This window comes from Amborella trichopoda, chromosome 11 (assembly GCF_054954075.1).
Source record: "Amborella trichopoda isolate Santa Cruz 75 chromosome 11, AtrichopodaSantaCruz75HAP2 v2.0, whole genome shotgun sequence".
Classification (NCBI taxonomy): Eukaryota; Viridiplantae; Streptophyta; class Magnoliopsida; order Amborellales; family Amborellaceae; genus Amborella; species Amborella trichopoda.
In genome coordinates, this window is record NC_142346.1 from 14,307,452 (window position 1) to 14,334,333 (window position 26,882).

At 41.5% G+C, this 26,882-nt stretch overlaps 1 protein-coding gene across 4 annotated transcripts; it reads right to left on the minus strand.

The window, feature by feature from the left end:
* Window positions 1–14,914: 14,914 nt before the first annotated feature.
* LOC18444817 (glucan endo-1,3-beta-glucosidase 14) lies at window positions 14,915–20,118 on the minus strand. Of its 4 annotated transcripts, XR_016044713.1 has the most exons (5): window positions 19,959–20,118; window positions 18,612–18,654; window positions 17,358–18,385; window positions 16,584–16,735; window positions 14,915–15,166 (listed from the first exon to the last, which is right to left on the minus strand). XR_016044713.1 is itself a non-coding variant. In XM_088852207.1 (4 exons), exons 2-4 carry the CDS (start codon window positions 18,649–18,651, stop codon window positions 15,098–15,100), a joined length of 1,137 nt encoding a protein of 378 aa, XP_088708333.1. In that variant the 5' UTR covers window positions 18,652–18,654; window positions 19,959–20,118; the 3' UTR covers window positions 14,915–15,097. The 4 variants fall into 4 exon arrangements, 2 of the variants coding, with proteins under 2 accessions (XP_088708333.1, XP_088708334.1); XR_016044712.1 differs by lacking the exon at window positions 18,612–18,654; XM_088852207.1 differs by lacking the exon at window positions 16,584–16,735.
* Between the last annotated feature and the right edge of the window lie 6,764 nt (window positions 20,119–26,882).

Consider the following 26,882-nt stretch of genomic DNA (forward strand, 5'->3'; position numbering starts at 1 on the left):
ACAGTACAAGAAGAAGACGAACAGGAATATCATCTGGAGAACCTGCCACCGGATCTTCTCCAGGCGCTATACTGCATGAAGCTTCAAGTTGGGGCCATCACACCAAAGCCATCCGTACAACCTAGACACCTCGCTCGAGGGGTCAGTAAACTGTGGTGCCCGTACCACCAGATACAAGGTCACGGTCTAGCTGAGTGCTTCGCCTTTCAAGCCATAATGAAGGAGAAAGTACGAGAGAGGCACTTCACCACCCCTATCCCAGACAATCATGTCAGACCACCATCACCAGAGGTCGTTCAAACATAGACCTCGTTTGGGGATGCATAACCTGAGGCCTCTGATCTAGACGAACCTTCAACTTCCCAACCATGGCAAGTTTATCGAGGGTGGAACCGAACCATGTCCATGAGAAGGGAAGCTGCCCGCCAAGCAAAGCCAGCTCCCAAGATGCGTAAGCTAATCAGCCTATCCATGAGTATGAAAAAGGTAAAAGGAGACAAGCACCAAGGGTCGTTTATCAAGAGAAGAAAATCCCTCAGCCCCAGAACATGGCAGAGTTCCTTGAGCCACTTCCTCCATTACCAATTCTGCGGGATTTCTTCCCAAGTCAGACCCTTTTGCTGATCAAGACTCGTAGTTTAGTCAAGCACACATTCTTGGGTCTTCCTCTCCTCAAGCTCCCAAAACTCCAATAAGGGTGATGACATTAAAAGCACCCCACAATGGTCCAAACAGGGTGAAGGCCTAAAAGATCCCCTGCACACGTCCAATAAGGGCAATGACATTAAAAGCACCCCACAACGGTCCAAGCAGGGTAAAGATCTAAAAGATCCCCTACACACATCTAATTCCAGTGATGACGCTAAAAGCTACCCGGATCAGTCCAATCTAAGAGATGACCTTAAAATCTCTCTCCCTTCCTCTATTCCTAACTCTTCTAGCCCCTCTTCCTCTTCTGCTAACACGTCTTCTGCAGGGACAACGCATGAATGCCCATATTTTGAAGCTCTTGATGAAGAGCTGAAAAGTTGCAACACTAGCAGACGACATCGGAGGCAGCTGAAAAAGACAGTGCCCAAGCAGCCGGTTTCTTGTCAATTGTTGATGCTCTGGCATCCAAAACCAACACAGAGCCTTCTTCCACCATCAAGAACCTTCCCAAGTGGGGCAAGAATTCCAAGCCCAAGAGGCTTCAATGGCCTCTTGAGCCCGACTTCGAGCAACGATTGAAAGAGTCGAGAGAACAAAGCTCCCATTCTCACGAAGTCTACCACAAGGTTCAGATCGATGGAGCAGCAACCAATGCTGACCCATTCGATCTATGGTCAGGAAGGAAGTTGTAGCTGCCTGTCCAAAAGCCTCGGCAGCCCAAACTCCTAAAATATCCTGGTCCGTCACTTCTCCCATTCCCTAATACCCAAACCAATTTACCAGCACTCCTCAAATACTCGGGACCAACACTGGTTTCGTACACCAATTCTGTTCCAAACCCTTAATCTCCAACTAATCAGTCCATACTGGGCTCGGCTCCATCATCTCGCCAGTCGGCACCAAGTCCACAACCTTTGCCATCCCAAACCTCACAACTTCTTCAAACCAACCCGATTGCACAGCAAAGTTCGCCGGAACCCCAAAACAATCCTCCATTACCTAAACCTACCTCTCGACCTTCCGTACCACTTAGACCTCCTCAACGTCTATGATGCTAAGGTTAGTGATGATAAGGGTCAAGAAGTCCAAAAGGTTAGTGATGATAAGGTCAAGTATGATGTCATTGGGCATTTGAGAAAACTCCCTGCCCTCCTCAGCGTCTATGATGCCCTTATGCTCTCAAGGGACTATCTAATGACCCTTGTTCAAGCCCTCTCCAGCCCAGAGGTATATCAGACCGAAGTAGAACCCATTGAGGTCGACCCTTCTATCTTAAACAATTATCTGACAGTCACTTTCTCAGAAGACAACCTTCAATTGGGAGGGAAGTACCACAACCGGCCTCTTTTCGTAACCGGTGAATTGTGCAAGACCTTTTGCTAAAAAGGGAGATGCAAGACCTTTTCGCAAAAGGGAAAGGTCTTGCAATGGGACGAGAAAGAAGAAAAAGGAGTGAAGCCACTCCTAAAAGCAATTAATGGCATCATCAATCTTCGCCCTTGGCCCTTTGGGTGCGACCATGGTCCCTTGAATGCGCCCCTTTAATTCAGCCACCCTCTGAGCCTCTTGTGCCACAGAGGCAGTTTTTGACGAATTGGTGTGGACAAGTTCTGACAATTCTTCAGCCAGAGCCACATCTAGGGCTTTCCTCCATTCCATCTCCCTCTCAAGTTCGTCAAACTTGCTCTTTAGCCTCCGCATCTCTTCTGTTACGGCCTTTATCTTGTCAAAATGAGCCTTGGCGTTCTGCTTGAGTTCGGATTGCTGGGCAACCACAACAGCTTTTCTCTGTGCACAGGAGTCCTCAGTGACGCCTTTAAACAAACCAGTTCATTTGCTTCAGCCTCCTGCTGCAATCCCCTTGTCATCCAGTCCTCTATTTCATTCGTAAGGCGGTCGAAGTTGTTAAAGACTTCTAAATTTCCCTCAACAGTGCGCAATGCAAGGGCATACTTCCAGAGTTTGGAAATTGCTGGGCCAAGCTCCACGAGAGATCGCCCCTTTAAACGCTAGAGTCCCAAGCTCAACATATACGCAGCCACTCTCGAATCTTCACTACTTCAAGCCACAATCAAGTATGAAACAGGAACTGGGGCTACCTCAGCTGCGGCAGTCACAGTTGAAGCAGCTGTGACTAGAGTCACTTCAGCAGGAGGAGTCACCCACGAGGGAACAATGGCCATATCTATAGTCACCTCTGGAGGAGCGAGCTCAAAATCCGCACCACTAGATTCTTCGACGATCTCCCCTCGAATGGTGTTTGGGCCATCATCCCTTGCACCCTTGGTCATCCCACTTAAGGCAGCCGTGCCCGAGTGCTCGCCAAGGTCATCTTCCTCTCTCCCTTCAGTGCTTAGGCCTTCATTACCTGTAACATGTGCAGCCTCAGGAGTAACCGCCTCATGTTGCTCTGGCACTTCGTCAGCATTGGGCCCTCCTCCTGTAGAAGTACTCAAGCCTTTATCGCTCACATCCTCAACATGCCCTACAGGCTCCTCACCGAGGATGAGCTCTCCTCCCTCAACTGCACTTGGGTCTTCATCACCCACAATACCTAGGGCAACTCCCTCATATTGCTCAGGTCCTTTATCAGTCTCATGCCCGTCTCCCTGAACTGTAGTAGGGCCTCCATCAGCAGCCCTACTTGCAGCTTCGTTTGCTTCTCCAGATCCTGAAGGGGCATGCTCCCCGAGGCATGGATACAAACTCATCCTGCTTGGAGACGGTGGAGCCGAAGTCAACTCGTGCATAGGCTCAATTGTCACATGGCCCACCTCTTGAACCCGTGGCGCCGCTCCGAGCTCAAAGGTTGTCTCCTGATCCGAAGAGATCATGATAGTCTCAGAGGTGCTAACATGATCTTCTTGAGATTCTGAGGTAGTATGAGAAGGAGTACTAATTGTCGGCTCAAGCACCACAGGTGGCTTAGTACTCTTACACCTCCAAGAAGGCGCAGCAACAAATGGAGACTTAGAAGCATCTCCAGACGCAGGACACTTCCTCTTTTTCTTCCCCCTTGAGGTGGTGCAGGCTTCCCTGAAGTCTCACCACACGAAGAGCCTGCGGCGAGAGCACTATGGGGGCCACTTCCTATAAAAGAATTCAGGTCTTGGACTGGATGCCCCTCGGAATCAAGAACCCTACGACCTTCGTCCCATTCAAAAATGGAACAAAGATTGTCAAAAATGGTCCCCAACCCTTCCTTCAGTGCGAGCATTTGCAACGACTCCGCATCTGCTGCCATCTCCAGGGCCACCCTAAGGTGTTTCCAGTTACAAGGATAATCTAGCTCAAGGACTCGACCAAACCAAGGGGCCTTGAAGTTCTTCCCCTGCTTAGTCTCCTAGAGCCAATTGTTGTTGATCCCCTTCCAAGGATGTTCAACCTCCCAATATCTATCGCGGTTGATGATTCTCCACCAACGCTCATACGCCACAGTTGCTCGGCTCAACCTCCTAAAGTGAGGCATGACAAACTTGTTTTCCTCCGTGAAATCTAAGATAATCGCCCAAGCAGTACGAACATGGACTGCTTTCCACGATTCACGGAAGGACCCCAACTCCCTTGTCTTCCCTGAGGCTACCTTCTCATAACGCTTGTTGAACAAAATAGGGAAAGGACACCCTTGGTCGAGCCTGTGCGGACGAGTGAAGTGATGGGGGTAATACCCTTCAAGTTTTGCATTGTATGGGGTCCGGTAGGCCAAGATTCCGCCTCTTACACTAAGAAGGAACATGAGCTCTTGTACGCTTGTGCGAGCACCATTCAGCTCATGGCCCAACGAATCCACGAAAGCTTGATCTGTAAAAATCCCCACAAGAAAGGGGACTCACTGCATATGGATAGACTCGTTTCCAAATAAGCTTCGCGCATGCCCTGGGGAATGAAAAACAGACCTCTGCCCTGCAATCTTCACTAACTGAGGGCAGATCTTCTCCGCCAAATTCATATTTCTGGTTTAAGTGTTTGAAAAGTAAGCTGCAAGCCACCCGAACACATAATGGATAAGGAAGGGTGTCTTGAAGTCCCCAGGAAAAGCCTCGGCCCCTACTAACCCGAGGCCGCCTCCTTTTCCCTTGTAAGATTTTTCCCTAGACACGGCTCCCAACCCATGTTAAATATTGTACAAGACTACTTGTGCAAGGGCATACTGCTGCCCATTCACCATGTCACAAGCAACATAGAAAGTGCTTGGACAAATTACATCCATTCGCCGAGGGAAAACAAATTTGCACAGGAATAGGGCCAAGTAAGCGGCCAGAAAACGCCATCATCTACAGACTGGCATTTTTAAGATGGGGGAATCACCTCCTTCCTAGCCCTTTTCTTCCTCTTTGAAGGACCGTGATCTGGCCCGACCTCATCAGAATATTCCCCATGGAAGAACCGTACTCAGTCGGTAAAGGTCACACGATCAAACTGGGAGACGATGAGTGGGTAGATCTCAAACAACTCCTTAAGGCCTGCATGAGGTACTTCGCCACCTAGTGACACCCCACCAAAGATGATTGAGTTCTGAGGCACGAACTCGTCATACATCGCCCATGTTAATGACAGGCCACCAATAAAGTGAAGGTCTAGCAGAGAGATCCTTGCCTCGCTATAACCAAAAAGCCATGTATTGCTAACATGACTCCATGTCTGCAACAGTACCTTGATGGTGTTGGAGCACCGGTCAAAATACCCTGCTGAGCATTGTATTGCTTCCGTCAGGGCAACACGTTTGAGCAAGCTGGCATAAAGTTTCCACACATTGAGTGTCCAGGAAGTATACCCTTTCCGAAACTAATGCTCCCCCTGAACTCAGAGTCTAGTAGGGGACCATACCAGCCCCTCTGTCTTAATCATCCTCTTCCCAAGAGTAAGAAGGTTTTCATTGGAGGCCACTTCCCGATGAAGACAATGGAACAAGCCAACCCCCACCTCTTCACCTAAAACATTGTCACCATCGTCTTCACAAACTTTGAAATGTATCGGTTCACTGATAAAGGTGATGCTCAGAGGCCAGTGTGACTTGCATGCAGGCTCTGTGAGCCAGATCCGGTTTCCCCGGACTAAAATCTCACCAATAAAATCACTGGTCCCCAACTCCCCAGCTTTAGGAAGATTTTTAACTTCTAGAATGGGGGCGGGGCCCTCATCACCCGAGTGCTTAGCCATTGTCCTCAAAACCAAAGTGCAGTTTGCTGATACACGCTTTACGCTGTCGTGGGCGTTTTAAAGCTGAGCGCATCTTAAAAGCCAAGCGCTCCTCACCCCCATGTGCGTTCTTGACGCCACGCGCTTCTCATTGTCGTGCTCGCTTCTTGATGTTGTTTGCTTTTCACTGTTGTGCGCGTTCTGATGCAGCGCACTCTTTACCATCATGCGCTTCTCATTATCGTACGCGTTTCTTGATGTCGCGTGCTTTTCACTGTCGTGCATGTTCTGATGCCTCGCACTCTTCACCACCACGCGCTTCTCATTATTCTACGCACTTTTCACTTATGAGCACTGCTTCCTATCGTGCGTCTATTATTGTCATGCGTGACACACTATTGTCTACTTCACACGTGTCACCTTCACACGTATGACACTACAACGGCCGTCTTTTCAGCTAACGCGCACTGTGCAAACGACACCAGGCCAACACGTCTGTGCCCTTCACATGACTCCCTGTCGCCGGAAGGTTTTACCGTCGTTGCTCTTCACCAAATAACTCAACTGGAAAACTATCCCAAAAATGCTGCTCGAACGGGCCTTCTGCTGAAGAACTTCCCACAAGGTTTCAACTCCCTCAAAATTTCCCTACAACACTTCCCGACATGTTCACTTTGCCAAAAAATGCCAGAGCCTCCTTGTTTCTCTCTATACAGCTGCTGCCGGAAAACCCTACCCTAGAAAATCCTATCGCACCTGCTTCTCCTCTTCCCGGTGAAGGTCCTTGCTCATTACTCAGCCCCTTTTCTCCTTCCTTCCGATGTGTTCCTATAACTCACTGCTAGCTGGAGCTCACCCTCTCACTGCTAAAACCCCTATGTCGTTTTCATCAAGGTAAAACAGTAAAAGGGGTTCAAACTCCTTTTATACCTAGGGATTCCCAGAGATGCCCCTCACAAAGAAGAAAGGACACCCAAGTCCAGAAGGTCAAACGGTAATGGGTTGGATCGGGTCGAGCTTAGCCTCGAGCCCAAACCCGACGCACTTCTTCTCATTGTTGACCAAGCCTCTTATTGTCGAGTGCGCCTCTCATTGTCGAGCACGCCTCGCTGCCGAGCGCGCCTCTTACTATCGTGCATCATATGCTTCTGTCATGCGTGTCCGACTTCAGCAAGCTATTGTCGTACACGTCCACACCACACGCTATAGTGCACTCACCACCGAGCACGTTTGCTGCCATGAGTGCTCCACTGTAATATGCGCCTTGACGACCTCTACAATGATGCTGCTGGACGTGATACCCCTTTACTGCCATGCGCAACCTTTTGCTGCTACACCCACGCCTTTTGCATGAACTTTCACGCACACCTTCCCTAACGGGCTCGTCCGTGTGCGCATCAGTAGGTTCGACCCCCATTACCTTTCCATCACCAACAAGGAACCACCCTTGGTTCCTAATTCCCCAGTGAATCCATTTCCACCTAGCATCTCTCACTGGGTCACCATCACCATCTGAACCCAATGCCTATAAATGGCCTCAACCATATCATCCCTAGCGAGTCAGACCACCAACCACATCCCCATTCCCCATGGAGCCTCATCCAGTTCACATCTCCCAGTGAGTCCACCCCTCATTGGTGACCCACATACATGGAAACTCATACACGGTCCAGTTGTATGACCTTAAACTATAGTTCACGTCTTGGCAGCATGACGCTAAACTGCCTTGCGCAACGGTCCAACTATATGACCTTAAACTATAGTGCACGTCTTGACCGCATGACGCTAAATTGCTTTGTGCAACGGTCCAACTGTATGACCTTAAACTATAGTGTACGTCCTAACTGCATGACGTTAAATTGCTTTGCGCAACGGTCCAACTCTATGACCTGAAACTATAGTACACATCTTGCCCGCATGACGTTAAACTGTTTCACACAAACGGTCCAGTTGCATGACCCTAAACTACAATACAAGTCTTGACCGCATGACGATAAACTGCTTTGCACAATGGTCCAGTTGCATGATCCTAAACTGTAGCACACGTCCTGGCCACATGACGATAAACTGCTTTGCTCAGGTCCCGGTGGCATGACCTTAAATATGCCTCCACACACGTGTGCCCCCTCCATTGCACACATGCCTTTTTCATGCAGGCCTCTTCGCACACTCATCCCAGTGAGTCTTACCCATGCTCAATAAATGGTGAGCCATTCCATCATCCATACTCTCAGTTAGTTAATGGGTCACCCATTCTCCACCCTCCATTCAAATACCATCCATCATCCATAGAAAGTCTCGTGCCATCTCCACCAAATATACTCATTACATGGCCTCCACAGACCGTCATCCACCACCATCATGGTCCAATTGCATGACTTTAAACTGTAGTACACATCCTGGCCACATGACGTTAAACTGCTTTGCCCAGGTCCCAAAGGCATGACCTTAAACATGCCCTCACCAAAAAACGGGCATGGTGTAAACCTGAAAAGGGAACACCATGAGTAAAAAAGATGGACGAGCATGGTCAGAAAACCATGAGTAAAAGCTTTCCGTAACTAAATGCCAGGCATGGTGGAAACCCGAAATGGGCACCGTGAGCAAAAATAGACAAAAAGGCAGACATGGCCGTCAGGCCATGGGTAAAAATGCGTAATAAAAAGAAAGTTGGTGAAAAACGTCTTTACAGCACCGCTCCTCCAGTCTAAGTGAAAACCCGCAAAGGACGCTCGAACCAATAAAGCAGGTTGATGCAGCATTCGTCTTCACAGGCAGCTTCGGCCAGCATTTCAAGAAAAAAAAATCCTTGGTAGCAGAATACCCTATTATCGGGACCCAAAAACAATATCATTCACAAGGCAAGAAACTGTCATACTAGGCATCCTGCAAAACCAGGTGTGGCTGCCAACAATGCCGCCAAGATGTCCAACAGGGTGTAGACGTTAAAATCATCCTTCAACATCCACAACAAGGCAAGAAACTGTCAAATCAAGTCAACACCTGCCCACAACAACCAGGGTAGAGCCCTTTCAAGGCCGCCTCGCCAAAATCCCTCCCTGACCAAACTAAACGTTCAGGACAGGCCAACGAAAAGCCCCCGACTGGACTCGGCAGGATGGGACCTCAGAGGTACTCTGCTTGTCAAAGCAAACCTGATATGGCTGCCAATAACCCCACCAAAACCTCCAATAGGGTGTATACTTTAAAATTATCCCTCACAAGCAATAGACTGTCATGTCATGCACCCTACAACCTGGTATGACTGCCAACAACGCTGCCAAGACATCCAACGGGGTATAGACTTTAAAATCATCCCTCACCGATTCTACCGCCACCAAAACATCCAACATGGTGTGGACTTCAAAATCATCTCTCACATGCAAGAAACTGTCATACCAGGCATCCTACAAACCTGGTGTCGCTGCCAACAATTCCATAAAAATTTCCAACATGGTGTAGACTTTAAAATCAACCCTCATAGGCAAGAAACTGTCATACCAGGCATCTTGTGAAACCTAGTGTGGCTGTCAACAATGCCGCCAAAACTTCCAACAGGGGTAAACGTTAAAATCATCCCTCAATGTCCCTTCTCCCTCGAAATCTCCATGAATGGATCCACAATAAAGGCATCTAGACGTCTAAGCAGCCTGGTTATAGCATTACGCGAATATTCCTTCCGCGTTCGTGTGGTTCTGTGGCTAGGATAAAAAATAATAATAAAGCTGAGGAGCAATTTTCTGAATGTTGTCCTTCTCACTTCTCTTGAAGCACAACATTTGATGGGGCAAGCTGTTTGAGGGCATTTTTAATCACCTTGTATCCCCGATGCAGAATAAAGAGAGGCCAGGACCATAAAGCCCTAATCCAAAAGCGAAATTTCCAGCAGTCTCAGAATGGCCCAAGAAGGATCAAGAATATTAATAAATGTCTCTTAATAATATGTTCCAAGGTTCGTCACAATCTGACGAGTTTAAGGTAGTGGAGACACGGAAACAGTTTTGGAAAAATCAACCTCTATCACCCTAAAATGGACCTTATAACTACAGTCCTATCAACAAATCATCAAATGACCGTCGGACTACCACCATTGGATCCAGAACGTCTAAAAACCTTTAAGGACCAAGTTTCGGCTTGATTAGACGTTCCTGGACCAAGTTATGGCCAAATTACCCGAAATGGATAGGTCACACGCTATTACCGTACACCCTCAGTGAACCAGTTTTCATTAATGGAAACTGTGTTTATGGGTTTCAGGCTCAAGTTTTAAAGACCATGTCTCTCTCATCCCAAGCCGGATCAAGCTCAAATTTTATAAGCGTGTTCGTCTCGTCGACCCGAGCATTTTGATATGTGGCACAACCCATGTCGGGGCCCGAGCAGGGAGAAAAACATGAGAGAAGATCACGATTCAAGGCAAAGTTGCAAGTTTTTCAGCAGGAGCGCACCTCGATGGAGTGGCCACCTCACGGTGCTCGCACGTCAGATCGACCCAAAACCAAACCTATTACGAGCACAAGATTCGAGGCTTCATCAGAGCCGAACCACGGATGTGATAGACGGTCAGATTTGACGTGCAATGATACGAAGTTGCTGCACTTTTCGGCCACCAGAAACCAAATTCCAGCCAAAATTCAAAAATGGAAAATCTTCATTTGGGCACCAAATCAAGCCACGTTCGTCACCAAACGCTCACAATGACTTGCTCGTCGATATTCAGTGAATAAATCATTGAAAAACACCAAGAAATGCACGTAGTCTTTAAACAAAGATCGTACGTTTCCCGTGATTTTCGCACTTATGATCGTGGCCTAAGGGCCCAATCCGTGGCTCGAAAGTGGTATCAAAATGATCGTCTTCTCGAGCTGATCAAGAAAAGAATCATCTTTCGGTCGAATGGAGATCGAAAAGACCCCGAACCAACCCGGGAAGATCGCAAGAGTTATTGGGCACAGTGGGAACTCAATTTGAATTTTATGGATTGTTGGTGCAAGGGCAAAATCATCATTTTTCCCCATTTTCTTAAATTATTTTTAATTATTTTAATACCTAATTTTTAACAATTAGAACAACTTTTTAATGTACACCCACCTTTGGGCGCCATTTCTATATAAACAAGCATGCACCTCATGTAAAAGAACCCAAGTTTCATCAATAAAAAATCTACTTTTTGCTTGAGATTTTGGGTCATGTCCTAGAGAGAGAGAGAGAGAGAGAGAGAAGAGAGAATACTTTTGGTGGTACTTCGAGCATAAGGTAAACTTTCTCTCTCTTTCTTCTCTCTCTCTTATTTTTCTCTTCTTTTTCTCTTCTCTCTCTCTTATTTTTCTCTTCTTTCTCTCTTCTCTCTCTCTTCTTGCTCTTCTCTTCTTTCTCTCTCTTCTTTCTCTTATTTCTCTCTTTCTTCTTCCTTTTCTCTCTTTCCTTCCTTCGTTTTCTTTCTTCTCTTTTTCCTTTTCTCTCTTTCTTCTTTCCTTTCCTTTCTCCTCTCTTTTTTTTTTTTCTTCTCTATTTCTTTCTCATCCCATGTTCTCCTCTTTCTCGGTCTATTGCGCACGGCAGTGGATACTGTTAAGCATGACAATCTCTTCTCTCCCTGTTCGTTGCACACGGCAATGCAAATATGCGGCAGTGCATACTATCGATCGTGACGATCTCTTCTCTCCTATTTGTTGCGCACAGTAGTGCAAATGCCGAGTGTGATCTTCTTCTCTCTCTCAGTCTGTTGCGCAAGGCAATGCTTACTAGCAAGCGTGACAATCTCTTCTCCCCCTGTGCGTTGCCCACATTAGTGCAAATGTCGGGCGTGATCTCCTTCTCTCTCTCAGCCTGTTGCATGCGGCAGTTCATACTGCCGAGCGTGAAAATCTTTTCCTCCTTTGTTTGTTGTGCACGGTAGTGCAAATGCCATGCATGATTTTCCCTTCCTTCTCTCTGACTGTTGCACACGGTACTGAACACTGTCGTGCGTGATTTTTCTCCCTTCCCACTTTCTGCCACGCACGGCAACACACACTACTGGGCATGATATCTTTTCTCTCCCATCCCTTTTTTGCTTGTCTAGAGGGCTGGTTAGGTCTTGCACCACTGTGCTAGTTCTGATGTCGAGTAGTTTAGCTGTTGTGTTGGACTAGTTATCATGCCCGTCTAGCTGCCGCGCCACACTAGTCACCATGCCAAGACAGTCATCGTGCCAGTCTTGTTGTCGAGTAGTTTAGCCGTTGTGTCGGGCTTGTTACCGTGCCCGTCTAGCTGCCGCACAAGACCAGCCACTGTGCCAGATTAGTCATCGTGTATGTTTGATCGTTGAGTAGTTTAACTGTTATGACTGTCCAGTTACCATGCACGTCTAGCTACTGTCCTAGACCAGTCTTCGCGCTAGTCTTGTCATTATGCACACCTAGCTGTCGCGTCAAACGACTCCATTCTTCGAAGGTTCAGCGAGAACCCAGCTGACCTTCATCACTTCTTTCGTTCATTTTCTTCTCCTTCTCTTCACAAAAATCTCTATTCTTCGCCTCTAGGAGTTAGGTGAAATCCAATCCAAACTCCATCCCACTTTTATTTGAAGAACTAGTTGAAAGAAACACTAGCCTTCAAACCCTTTCTCCTTTTCTTTGTCATCTCTTTTATCTCACCCCTTTCTTTCTTTCCTTACTATAGGATCTTACTATAAGGCCCTCATCAAGGAAACGTCGTAAGGCTGTCGAATTGATATGGACCCTCTTATCCTATTTCTTTCATTTCTCCTTGAGTACACATGCATGTGTGTGTTCACCCTATGACAAGGTGAGGTCATCAGACCCACTTATCTATACTCTAATGTGTGTGTGTGTGTGTTTTGCATGTAAGAAGAAAACAAGTCAAGCGAAGCGATTCCAAACCGGCCACAGGCTAGAGGGGCATTCTTCGTGATCTAAGAGGGCGCCCACGCGAGTCAGCCCGAGCACGTCACGGACCCATGCAAGGTGAATCCTGCCTTGCGACCCTAATTCCTCTCTCATCGATTGGTATTCCTGCCCGTGCCCCCTTCGCACGGTTCCCGAGAAAGCGATCTCAGGTCCCGGGTCCATCTTAAACCCAGAACCACGCCACCAGGTCAACCCGACCCGGAGGCTAGATCGAGGCACCTAACCAATCATGGCCATGCATGCATGCCTCAATCTTCTCAAGCATTCCCTTCATTCTAGGCACTTAAACTTAATAATGGAACGGATAACCATCACATCTCCAATTCTCAACGCATCCATCATCATTATCCCCTTATTCTCGAGATAGGTGTTCTTAGAAGACAGGTCACGTGCATGAACAATGTTGACATTCCAGCAATCAATGAGGGGAACGTGGCGGCAGTCACAAAAGACATGGAGGAAGACAAGGATGACTTCGATGAGGGAAATGATGAAGATAACGATGATGATGATGGGGTAATGTGAGATGAATGGAGTACGCCAATGGTCATAGAGTGTGAGGTGCTGCAAGGTACTACGACTTCCATCAGAGAAGAAGAGGAGCTTAGATTGGTTCAGGAAGAAGACCAGAGAGCCAAGCATAGCAGCTGCACCCTAGACAGAGACGCACAGGTGGTTGGCATTGTAAGCTAGTATTCAAGACAATAAGAACACCAACGAGGAGTAAAATACAGGCCAAGGAGGAGAGGAACGTTGACAGTTTCAAAGTTTAGATGATTATGGCCTAGGAATTTCACAAGGTAGTATTCCTAGTCAGCAAGGAGGTATTGTTGCTGCCCTACAAACTCCACCGGGCTTCACAACGATTTTTGCACCAGTCAACCTTTATAGCCAAAGTCAAGAAAGTCCCGAACCCCATCGTCGATCATGCCACATTTGAGCAATGTTTTTTACTATTGTATAATATGTCATTTCCTTCAATTACGTGCTCACTGAAAAAGTATTGCCTCTGGTGCCTAAAAATTTTATTTGGAATCTAATTATGACTATAATATTTGTTTGTGTCCCTTATTATATATGACAATATAATAAAAAAAATTACATATTAAATTTTAACAGTTTTTATAATTTTTTTGGGGTTTGTTATCCACATTTTTGCACATGACATAACTCTGTACTAATCGGGCTGAGTAATTCAACTTGGCCCAAGTAATCAGCTCTGCCCATGACCAATTAGTCGGCTCGAGTCGCTCTTTCTTACACTGGTCTTAATGGAGGGGGTGGGGGGAGAGAGGATGTGAAACTGGTTGAACAAAAAAATAGTTGGCCGGCTTCCCTAAATAAGTTTCAAGATTTTTTTACTTGGGAAAATGGACATTCCCAATCCCCAACACACTGTAACAGTGTACTAAAGATACATTTAATCACTCCCCTAAATAAAATGATACAAGAAATTCCTAGATATTATCCTAAAAAATTGGATGATACCCCAAAAATAAAAATCAATATGAAAAATAAAAAAAATAAATTTATTTTTTTTTTGACAAAGTTGAAACCGGAAAAGTAGTGCTATGAAAACTCTTGACCCAAGCCCCCATCCCTTAAAAAATACAGATTATTGTTTTACGTAAGAGAGATAGAGAAATAGTTGTATTGGGGGTCTCGTCAGATACTCTCACATGAGGTCTCGTTACCTATTGCAAATTAACCACACAAACCTAATAACTGCATATAGAGGCAAAAAATAATAATAATAATAATATTATTATTATTATTATTATTATTATATTATATTATATAATAATAAAATAAAATATAAAAATCTTTTAAAAAGTTAAGGAGATGGTTTATTTTAGACCCACCGCAATCTCAACTGACGTGTTAACCTGCACATCCAACGCCATTCCAACGTGGCTCTTTTTTACTTCATCTACGAATAAGGCCTCCTAAAGTGGAAAGCCACGTCATCCTTCTTGCGAAACAACTAGAAAATGTTCCCCCTCTCCCTCTCATTAATTTATTATTACCCCAATTTTAGAGAGAGATAAGTCTCTCTCTCTCTCTGTGATTAAGTAATTTATTGAATCTTTAGATACAAATAAAAAGTTCGATGATTAAAGAATTGGACTTTATATTGCTTTGAAAGATATAAAAAAGGTATATTGCTTTGAAAGAAATAAAAAAGAAAGGTACCTGATCTTTTCCCTCTCGTAAGACAGAATATATTCCCTTCCTCTTTCATTATTTTAGAATTAATACAGATTTAGAGAGAGATAAGAAATATGTGACCTCTTTCTCTAGTAATTATTGGTTCTTTACACCGAAGAAATAAGTTCGATGATTAAAGAATTGGACTTTGTATTAACTTTCAAACTAAGAAAAAATTAAAACTAAAATTAGACCACCACACGTCGCGGTCGTGAATGATTCAAGCCCCGTGCGAATTGAAAGAATGACGCCCCCACCTGCAAGCATTTGGAGAGCGAAATTTCGGTCAATAATGCGTCACGAAATCGGAGAGAGAACCAAATATTGGTCTAACTTAAGGACTCAAAGTGCGAAAGTTTGACAATATAGAGAATGTGAAATCTCGGTATGAGTGAATGGAACGCAAAATTGACGACTTAGAGAGACGAGAAGCCTTAGTCCGAAATGGCGGCAAAAGAGAACGAAATTTCGGTCCAAAAAGGACGGTGGACAATGATGCATGATGCAGTTTCTACAAGGCCTAAGCCTCAAACCTCAAAGAAAGCCAAGCCTCACCTCGAGAACACTCTGGGCGTAGGAAACGATTACTCTAAAAATGAATTTTTAACAATAATTACGAAATTTTTGGATCAACACATGGTACAGATCTTATGAATTAGTGGATACTTGAAAATAGATGTTCCAGATAATGTGCTATAAGATACAATATTTTTAAAGCTCGAAATCCTAATTTCTTTTACAACCATAATGATAAAGATCGATAGGACTGTCATTTTCCATATTTTAATGAGCTTTTCCCATGTGAAATGCATAATAATGTTGATATAAATGATAAAAGAAAGTTTGATAGAGAACTGCCACCTCCCTTAAGAAGTTAAAAAGAGTTAGTGGGTGGGCGTTCAAAGGCTTCTTAACGCTCACATGGGCACCAATGCTTTGTCTTCAAGAAAAACTTAATACTCTCATGAATATATAGTCATCCCACGTGCTTTGAATCACTCTTGTCGTGCCAAAAAGAGTGTTATTGAGTTGGAGAGACAGAGAGGAAAGGAGGTTAAGGGATTTATTTTATTTTATTTTATTTTTTTTCTTCTTTTTTTTTTTTTTTCTTTTTGAATTTTTTTGTTTTTTTAAAGGGCTCCAATTGAAAAAACACTTATTCAGATTAGAACTTCTTCTTTTTTTGTTTTTTTTTTTTTTTTTTTTTTTTTTTCACCTTTGGCAAGGAAGGGCAAAAGTGAAACAATATTTTATTGCCAAATAGATCACTAAAAAGGTTTTAGTATGTAAAGAGGAGAGAGATGGAGAGAGAGTTGTATTTGTTGAGAAGAACCTTTGGAAAGAAGAAGAATATGCAGTCTCCTTCAAGCTTTGTGAGATACCAATAAAGTCGGTGAAATGGTTCATGGGTTTTCTCTTTCAATCTTTTTCCCTTTCTAAATCATTTAAGAGATAAGCCCTAAAAGCCAGAGCATGACACCACGCCCTCTATGAATAAAGACAATGGAACTTTTGTCCAGTTGTTGACAGAAAGAATCTCTCTCCATCTCTCTCTCTAAGAGAGAAAAGGTGTGATCATGGCGATAAGAAATATGAGACCCCAAATGCACAGCAAATAGCATCTAATTAATAATGAAACTAAATAAATGGAGAAGTGGGGAAGAATCCACTGACCTGTGTGATCTCTCTAACAAAATTTCAGAGAGAGGAAAAGTCCAAATTTATGACGCCCTCTCCTCTGGATCTCAAGTCTCAACGCGTCGTTTGTGCGGTCAGATTAAAATTGCTATAATGAGGCTCAGAATGCACCATAAACCAGTTCTCACCTACGAGAAAAAGAGGATGACAACGGATTCCCATGTAGAGAGAGAGAGAGCCTTTTCAAGTATTCATTTGCGTTTCATACTTGTGCACTGTGCGCTGTGCACAACACAAATCACTCGATGGCAGTTTCATACTTGTGCACTGTGCGCCGTGCACAACACAAATCACTCAATGGCAAAGCGTAGGCGGTGACGAGCGTTGTGCACCAGGGCACCGTAGAATTGAAAATTTGGATATCATAGAAACTTTTTGAAATAAAATTAGCACGACTTTCCTTTAATCCTTTAAAAACACTACCTTGCAAAATTTTTGTTTTGTAGATTTAAAACCACCCCAAACATTCTTTAAGTTTCTACCAACCCAATAATGATCCTTGCCAAATAATCATTAAGATGGGTCTAGAATCGATGAAAAAGATCTGTTCCTTCAAACTTGACTTCATCGTAAGGGGCTCATTCCAACCAAAATTGCAGGCAAGAAATGCTCAATTTCAGCATGGATTGCCCCCCCAAAATATTCAAATGATCCAACAACTTTTAGCATGAACTCCCCCTCAAAAGGAGCAAAGAGCAAACTCAACATTGAAAAAAAAAAAAAAAAAAACAGCAATAAGACACAACATACCTTACTCGACGACCCGGAATGGTACCCAGGAAGAACCCCATTAAGCCCAATGTTATAAGCTGGTGTTCCATCAGGGTTATACAACCCATAATTCCTCTCAGATGTTGGACCGGGCTTCAAATCCTCATTGAACAATGCAAAAACATAAGTATGCAATGGCACATCAGGCCTCATTGGAGTCCCCTGCCCCATCTCGATTCTCTTGAGCAAATTCCCATTATAAATCTCTGCATTTTCAGGTGTTGCACCAGCTTCATTCTCGTCCCCTTTTGAAGGCCACCCTGTTTCCGAAATTTTCACCTCCAATTCAGGGTGACCCAATGTTTTGATTGCATTATAAACCGCATCAATTTGAGCATATAACATGTTATCATAACTAAGCCCTGTTACTGGGTCGACCACCCCTTCATTAGGCTGGAACAACACATAGTTCAGCGGTACATTATTTGGGTTATCCTTATATGCAAAGTAAGGATAAGCATTGATCAAGAATGGAGAATTGGTTTCAGCATGGAAGTTTAGTATACTTTGCATGTACTCTTGAATATCGGGTTTGAAAGTCCCTGAAGAAGGTGGGTATGAGGTTGATAAGACCATCAATGAATGGGCGGTCGATATATTGACTTGGTGGCTCAATCCAAGGGTCTGGAGAGCTGAATGGAGAGATTGCATTGCAGGGACAAGATTGGTAATTAGGGTAGTATCATTGCCTGAAAAAATCTCATTTCCCACTGTTATACAAGTGATCTTAGTGTAAGGGATATAGGGTTGGACATGGGTAGTTAGCCATTGTAAGGCCTTGTCTGGGTCTGTTATGTTTGCGACGAGCTCATTGCCAATTCCAACTACGAATTCGACATTGGTATTGGCAAAGGCTCGAAGGACATTGGGGTCGGCGTCGTAAAGCTTAACTTTAGAGATAGAGAGAGAGTTGAGGAGGCCAGCCACTCGTGAGGGGGAGGGAAGATTGTTGGCGATTTGGCCATAGTTTATACCGACGCCTAAGCTCAATGCTTGGAGTGTTAGACCTTCAAAACCCAACAAACTGGTTCATTAGTTTTGAGAAATAGATGTTTGTTATGTGATTGAAGCATGAAACTACTTGCACATTTTCTTTCTCTCTCTATTGGCGAATTGGGTTTAAAACCAAACAGTTTCAGAAAATGGAAAAAAAAAAAAAAAAAGTGGGTTTGAACCCACAACCTCAAGGGCATGATACAAAATGCCTTCCAGTTGAGCTTTGGGCTATAATACCTCTGAAATTGCATAGGTTTCCATGTTGATTCAAAGGCATCCCCTTAGTGAAAGGAAAAAAAAAGAGTATCAAATAGTAGATAATCAAATCTCCTAAGGAAATCATACTTGTTCATGTTCAGTACACCATACGACCATCCACTTTCTGTTACTAATGATGGACAATAGAGATTAACTGCGCCCAGGAGAATGCCTGTATCGAAAACTGCAATTAGTCCCTACCATCCATCATCAACAACAGTATGTGGATACAACTATGCTGTCCCATACCATATAACTTACACATGTCATGTATGATATATATTCCGAAACTGAATTTTTGAGTATCCAGTTTTGAAGTGGATTACAATTCCTAAGTTTTACGGCTTAGAAACTGATGGTCTTAAAAGGATCCCCTCACATTTGAGTAATACTTGGAAACTTTGGAAGCAGGATTAAATTATTAACTGTAACCGCATTTCCTTTTGAGAGCAATGCATTAGACCATCATACACATCACAATTCCATTGCCCAGAGGTCACAAGATCAAAAGACAATTCTCATAAGTAAAAAAATGCTTACAGAGATTGACTGAATTTCTTCCAAGAAAAACATCTTTTAACACACAATGAATTCATACTTACAAAAAAGCCGTTTTACCATCTAAATCCCTGAGAAATTAAATCCCAATCGCTTCAAACAGGCGAATCAAGAAAACTATAACTGAAACTTATAATTCCAGCCAAAAACTTCAAGTCCTTATGTTTCAAGAATGACCAACACAATCAAATTTTTCAATTCACACACAACAACACATAGAGCATCAGAAAACAAGAAATCCCAAAGAATATTTCAATTTCAAAATCCTATTCAAATAAACTAAAATTCATAATTTAACATCCATCCCCAATCATTTAGAACCACAAAAAATCTGAAAATAAATAGGGGAGCATCCAAGAATTAGATTTATTTCACAATTTACACCCGAACCTTTCGGAAGAAGCAGATCTGGGTGAAGAAAGAAGCAAAGTACAAATGTTCCTTATAGAAATAAAAGGTGGAAGCCCCAAGAAATAAACCAGAGGCCAGGAGAATCTCAATTCAACAGAAAAACAGAATTAACCCAATTCAATAAAGAAAATCTAAAACTAAATATCCTAAAGAAACTATAACTAGAAGTAAAAGCCATGAGAACTTCAAGTGAAGAGAAGCAGGACACATAAACAGAGGAAACCGAAAAATCAAACCACATTACATGAGAACTTCAAAACAAAGGAAAAACAAAATCCATAGACTTCAAAATCAAGAAAAAAAAAGGGCAGACATCCAGAGAAACTAGGAAATAAAATAGAGGAATTAGAGGCATACCAGGTAGCACAAGGACGAGGAAAAGACATGGGGTATACGCCATGGACAATGGCCTGCTAAAAAACGTGAGCATCCAAAAGGAAAATGAGACGGACTCTCTCTCCCTCTCCCTCTCTCTCTCTCTCTCTAAATTAATGTAGCTCACAAAGAACCTGCACTTTTATACCGCAACGTATACATTCCCTTGTGGAGTTACCGTTCACTTGAAAAATTTACCGTTCGCTGCACTTTTTGAAGTAAATAGTTTGATCGGGGCTGCGGTCCTATCAAAATGTGTAAAGCCCCACTTCAAAAAAAAAAATTATAATTATAGCATCGAGAAACTTAACCTTTACCATTATGGTTGTAATTATAGCATCAAGAAATTTCAAATCGATCATCTCAGCGTTAACCATTATAGTTGTCAAAAAATTTAGGATTTCAGGTTTTAAAAGTATATATTGTAATAAATTATCTAGACCGTCTATTTCATTATAAAAATAAATACTTATGGATTCACAAGATCTATCTCATTCCATAGTCCGTGTTGCAATTTGATTTTAGAACCAAGATTTATGATGCCTTTCTAGATAAGCATTCAAGGTGAGGCTTTACTTTGTTTTCATAATCCTTAGCTTCACTACAACTACATCCTTTTCTTAAATTTTTGATATTAAAGAGAAGCTCTTATTTCATTAATTGCTATTCTTACCCAACATTTTATTGTTCCACCCAAAACAAGGATGTGACAACTGATAGCATACAATATCTTAGGTCGGATTAATAAAAATAAACGTGAGAATAACAGCTTCTTATTTTATTTATACATTATGTAGTTTTTATTCGGACAGTTTCTATGAGTCCATGTAAAAATGAGTCAGACTCTTAAAAATCTATTTTTGAGATAGATTTCGGACCCAATTTTTAAGAACATATAATTTCTAATATGGAGATCATGGATATAAATAAATAAATAAATAAATTTTAAGAAATAAAAACCTAATGATTTTATGAAGAAAACATTTGGACCATTAACTTGCTTTATATCTTGGGATCGTATATTGTATAAATGCGGTCCAACCCATGTAAAACAACTTTTCCTTAATATTATTCGTGGTGGAACAAGAGGAGTTCCAACTGAACGCTTGGATAGTGAAAGACAGTTTAAAACAAGCGAAAAAATTTAAACTATTTATATTTGAGAAATGTTTCTATGTTTTTCCTACCTTCCAGCCGTTCAATTTTGATCAAGAGAGCCACTCACCATTTGATCTTAGATCCGAAGTCTCAAAGTATTTTATTTTTATGTTTTTTATACAAATTGTATGAATATGAAATTTGGTACGTGATATATTTTCATTGAGGTGCACCTATAAAAAATATTAAAAATAATTTTTCGATAAAATATAATGACCAAAATACCTCTTGAAATATTCAGAGGTATTTTGGTCATTTTATTTTATTAGAAATATTTGTTTTTTATATTTTGCTAGTATAAATTTAATAGAAGATTGGACCTATAAAATTTGATGTCCAAATAATTTATAAAAAATAAATAAAAATAAAACATTGTAGAGACATGACATTGTGATTGAGGCAATCTTAACCCCATTCATAATGTACTGTTGCATAAATAAAAACTAAGTATATAAGTTTTATGTTGTAGGCATAGAAAGCTTGCTTCTTATATTTTTAATGGGAGAGAAGTAGACGTTTTTTAAAGATAAAAGTTAAAACTCTTTCGTGATGGTACCGCTGGTTCTTGCGCTTTTGGAAAATTACGGACGCACGCTCAAGATTACCCTGGATTTAGGGAAATCGCCATGATGCCACTTATGAAATGGTCGATCTTAAAAGTTTTTTGAGAAAAAAAAGGTTAGTTTTTTTATGTGGGTAAAATGTTGAAAATGGCCTTAATAGCTATTTTAATGCGAAAAGGTTTGGTGCTTTTGAGGATGAATATTGTCTATTAACCGTCGTGAAACTTAATCTAGGAGTATTTTTAAGATTTAAAATTTTTGGAATATAATTTCTTCAATCTATATGCTAATAGTAAGAAAAATTTTAAACTGCATTCTCTATAGGCTTGAAAAAAAAAAATACTTAAAGGCTGGCCAATTTTTAAAAACGGGATCTAAGTGTTAGAAAACTAAAAATTCAAAAAAAAATTTAAATATAATGATCTGGAAAATTTTACGTGGTTCCCAAAATTTTATAGCAAAAAGATGATCTCAAATTTAGTTTTCTATCTGAGGGATCAAGTGTACAGTATACTCTGTTTGGAGCATAGTACGTGCTGTTTCTAAAAAAAATTCTTTCTCGCCCTCTTTTGCTCTCTCTCCGTGCGGGTGAAGCGCCTAGCCAATTTGGAATCATAGTCGTTGATCCTACTCAATTGCGACCCAGTTGGACGGGCGATTCCAGTTTCTAAAACCTTGGTTACGATTGTTTAATGGGTGCGGTTTGTATAGGGCCGAGGCTCTAAACAATTAAAGTAAAGCACACCTTCAAATAGTGTTAAAAAATATAGTTTTAAGACTGGAAATATTTGTGATAGTTTTAAAATATATTTTCATCTTTAATTATAAAATTTAAAGCTTCAAAATTAGTGTAGATCCAACAAACCAATGAACACTTGAAAAATCTCTAAAATTAAAGGTCCAAAAATTCATTACAAGATGTATTATTTTTAAGACATTAAATCCATTTTTTTCTCATGCCCACGCTTGCTGTCAAGATGGTCAATTGGACGATAGCTGAGTATCGAAACAACCTCTTCCAGTGAAATTTTGAGGTGAGATCTAATTTGATTGTTTAGAGCATCGGCTCTGTATAAATGTTTCCCTTTTTTTTTTTTTTTGATCTTTTGGTGTTATTGCATCAAGGTAAACATCAGGGCGATCCGGACAAATTAAAAAGTCATACGCAGAGATTTAGGAGATATCAGTATTTTGAAAATTGCTAATTTGGATAAGAAATTGACGATCTAGGTTAAAAATAAGTGGAGATCCACGTCATTCTTAGTCGGAACTGATTCAGTACAAATGAAAGAGTTGTTTTATGGTACAATAAAGCAATTATCAAACAAAAAAATTTGTATAAGTGGGAGACTCTAAACAATCAAATTAGGGTACGCCTCAAAAATTTTATTACAAAAAGTTGTTTTTGATGCTCAAATATGTTCAAATTGATCATCTGGACCTCATGATGAGAAAAAAAAAATAGATTTTAAAATTTGAAGATAATGGATCTTGTAATGCATTTTTTAGAGAGTTAATTTTCAAAGTATTTGGAAAGAGCCCTGGCCGTTGCGACCCTGAAAATCTGAAAAATCAACATGCCGCGTAGCAATCAAACCCGCATGTCGGTGAAACCACCCACGAAGAGCCGGTGGCCGGTGACAATGCAAAAGAGAAAGGCGGACGTTACACTGATGGAAAGGGTGAGGATGACGCCATACCAGGTAGATGCACACGTGTTGACCGCTTTAACAAAGATTAGAAGCCACGTCATCCAAGTCAGCATGACCCCCGGACGGTTCTTTGGGGCCCTGGTGTAAAGAAAAATCCTCTCGTTCTCTCTTGATTTTTAATTGCTCTTTTTAACCATTGAGTGTGACTTTGTATTGAAATCTTAAAACTTCTTTTTTGTTTAGTAGAAGGCGGCTTTTTGTAGAATTCTCCTTTCAAACGTGCGTTATCCATGTGAACCAAGTCAAACGTTCATCGCTTTGACAATAGATATTTTAGATCAACCAACAATAAAACTCTCAAAAATCACTTTTTTCTCAACTTTTATTTAATAAATTTGAGGTTAGGTCACGATTGGAAAACTAAAATCCTTTTTGCAAATGCCCACTTGACCCGGATCATTTTCTGTTGTTGTTCCGTATACAAGTTTCCCTCCACCACAACCGAATAACCTTGAGAAGCTCAAAAAGGCTCACATGTACGGCAACCAGAAAAAAAAACTTCGAAGAGGTTATGAATTTTGGTACCAACTAGATTTTTTGTATTTTGGGTTGTCTTTTTTCAGCTCACTTCTTCATCCTAATTAATGGTTATCCGAGGTTTTTTCAAAGCTTTCTAAGGGTCTTAGACAACGTCACCCTCTTTTCCCTTTTCTTTTTTCCCAAATGGAAAAAAAGTTCAGCATGATGTATAAAAATATAGTGAGAACAGAAAGACTGGAGGGGTTCCAAGCTGGGACCAACGGGCCTTTTATTTCACATTTACAATACGTTGACGATACTTTGATCTTTTGTGTTCCAGATCCAGTCATGATTAAAAATCTCAGTGTTTTCCTCTTGTGCTGCCAACTAGCCATGGTCCTCTAAGTGAATTTTCATAAAACATCTATGGTTGGGGTTTCATGTGCCCGTGATGTGCTTCATTCTTTGGCTCTTATTCTTGGTTGCAGAATTGACTCTTTTCCCTCACAAATATTTGGGGGTTTATATCTCATATTCAAGGCTTCCTAGGTCTGTGTGGGACCTCTAATCCAGTGGTACCAAGTTAAGCTGGATCTCTTGAAGTCTAAGACTCTTTCCTTGGGTGGTCATATTACCCTTGTCAAATCGACCTATGCAAATCTACCCCTTTATCTCATGTCCATTCTACAAATGCCGAGCGACGTTATTAAAATCATTGAAAGGTTTATACGCAACTTCATATAGGGTTCTTTCGATGATAACCATAGAAAATTCCATTTGGTAACATGAGATAAAATTTACACTCCGATGAAAATGGGTGGCCTAAGAATTCGAAAGCTTAAATATCTGAATTGGGCTCTTCTCAGTGATAGATAATCATTCAAGGCCTCAGTCAGCTATAGAAAGATGTCTTAGCAGCAAAGTATGGTTTTGAACATTTTACTCATTTGATTAATAAATGGAGAGGAAGTAAATTTTCTTCACAAATCTTGAAGGAAAATTTATAGTTGCAAAAATGTGGTGCTTGGTAATTTAATTCTCACCAAATCAAGCCATTTCATAATTTCAAAATTTATTATCTATCTTTCAGAATGCTTATATCTTGCATGCAGGTGAAGACAAGGTTATAAGGGAAAATGAGAGTGACGGGGTCTTTTCTATTAAATCTACCTATCGATTACTTTTCTATGATCGTTTAAGGTGGTCCAAGGACTATCTTTTTCTAATATGGAAATGACATATCCCTATGAAGAATAAGGTTTTCCTTTGGATTGCCTTACAAGATAAATATCTTACTATAGAAAATCTTCAGGGCAAAATCATTCCTAATATGTGTCTCATGTGCAATAACAATTGAAGAAATTTGTTGCCACCTTTTCTTGCATTGGTCATTTGCAGATCATTTTTGGAAGTGGGCTTTCAGTCTTTTGGTATCATGCCAGCTGATCTCAGTTATTAATCATCTCAACTTCCCATCTTTGCCCAAAATAGTAACTATTATTTGGAATATCGTCAGAAGTGCTATTTTATTGCAGATCTAGCTAGAGTGGGACAAACTCAATTTTGAAAGGTCTTTGGATCTTGCAAGCATTAAAGATAAAATTTTGCAGACCTTATGGGACTGGTATTCTATACTGTTGATGGGAGAGGAATTTCAAGGACAGATAGAGGAATTTCAAGGGCAGATATCTTTGTTACTTTACATCTCCTATCTTTCTCTTGTGTTCCAAAATACCGTCCGTTTTTTACTTGAACCGCTCCTCCTGAAGGTGCTTATAAATTAAATTTTGATGGAGGTCTTTTGGGAAATCTTGGGCAAGCTGGAGTAGATGGTCTTCTTAGAGATCATGAGGGTACCACTATCTTCTCTTATGCTGTGCCATGTGGTTCTACCACTGTTAACGAGGCTGATATGGTTTCTCTTACAATACCCTAGTCACTTCAAGGAGCAAAATGAAAAAACTTCTTTAGATCAGAACAAAATACCCAATTTCCAATTGATTGCACCAAATTGGTTGAAAATTGAATTTTAAAGCACAGAGAAAGATGACCATTATCTTGAGGATTTAGGCGCAAGCCGTGCAGTGTTTTTTTAAAAATGAATTAAGCATACAAAAACAATTTCCAATTGATTGCACCAAATCGGTTGAAAATTGAATTTTAAAGTACAGAGAAAGATAGCCATTATCTTGAGGATTTAGGGGCAAGCTGTGCAATGTTTTTTTTAAAATGAATTAAACATACAAAAACATCTCCATGATAGGGCTTGCAAATCATTGTTAGCAGAGATATTCAGGGCATTATTCTAATCAAAGGAGACTCTCTAAATGTTATCAAAGGTATAATCAAGAGCAAATAATCCCTTGGTCCCTTCATCTCTTCTGGCTAAACATCCTTGATATTTGTGCTTGTGCTTCACTTGACCATAGGATTCCTTTTTCCATATTTATCGAGAGGAAAATGATGCTGCTGGCCCTTTAGCTACGCTTGGCCTTTTTGTTTCCTCCCTTTCTATTTTTGTTCCCCTAATTCCAGCATTCTAATTTCATGCTACATGCAGGGCAACCAAAAAAAACCGTCAAGTTAGTGGGGATTTAGGCCCCTGTATTTTTTGGCGAGAATTAAAGTATGAGACTTCCTCATAAGCCTTAGTGGGCTTGGTGGTACTACCATCAAGGTTTCAGCTCATTCTCATAAATTTAAATATTTCAATTAAGATTTAAGAGTTATCTAATTTGAATTTGTCAAATGGACCTTGTTTGTGAAGCCAAGAGTAAACCGGCATCAAAACAACTAAGGAAATTGATTTTATCCTAGTAACTAAGCTGGAATGGGAGTCGTCGGCAAGTAGGTAGAATGGGAGTCGGCAAGTAGGTAGACTATGTGGTCATATCATTTATTAGGAAGAAATATCTTTAATGAAACCACTTGTGGCACTCTAGGACCACAAGTGAAAATTCATGGGCTTATAGAGCCCAATTTCCCATAATTGAGCAATCTCATAGAGTACTGCG

Coding starts and splice junctions, on each gene's coding strand:
- LOC18444817 (XM_088852208.1), bottom strand. CDS start 20,031: ATGCTCACGTTTTTTAGCAGGCCATTGTCCATGGCGTATACCCCATGT. Junction 18,386..19,958: donor CCTCGTCCTTGTGCTACCTG/GTATGCCTCTAA, acceptor TGGGTTTTGAAG/GTCTAACACTCCAAGCATTG. Junction 15,167..17,357: donor ATTCCGGGTCGTCGAGTAAG/GTATGTTGTGTC, acceptor AAATGCTTGCAG/GTGGGGGCGTCATTCTTTCA.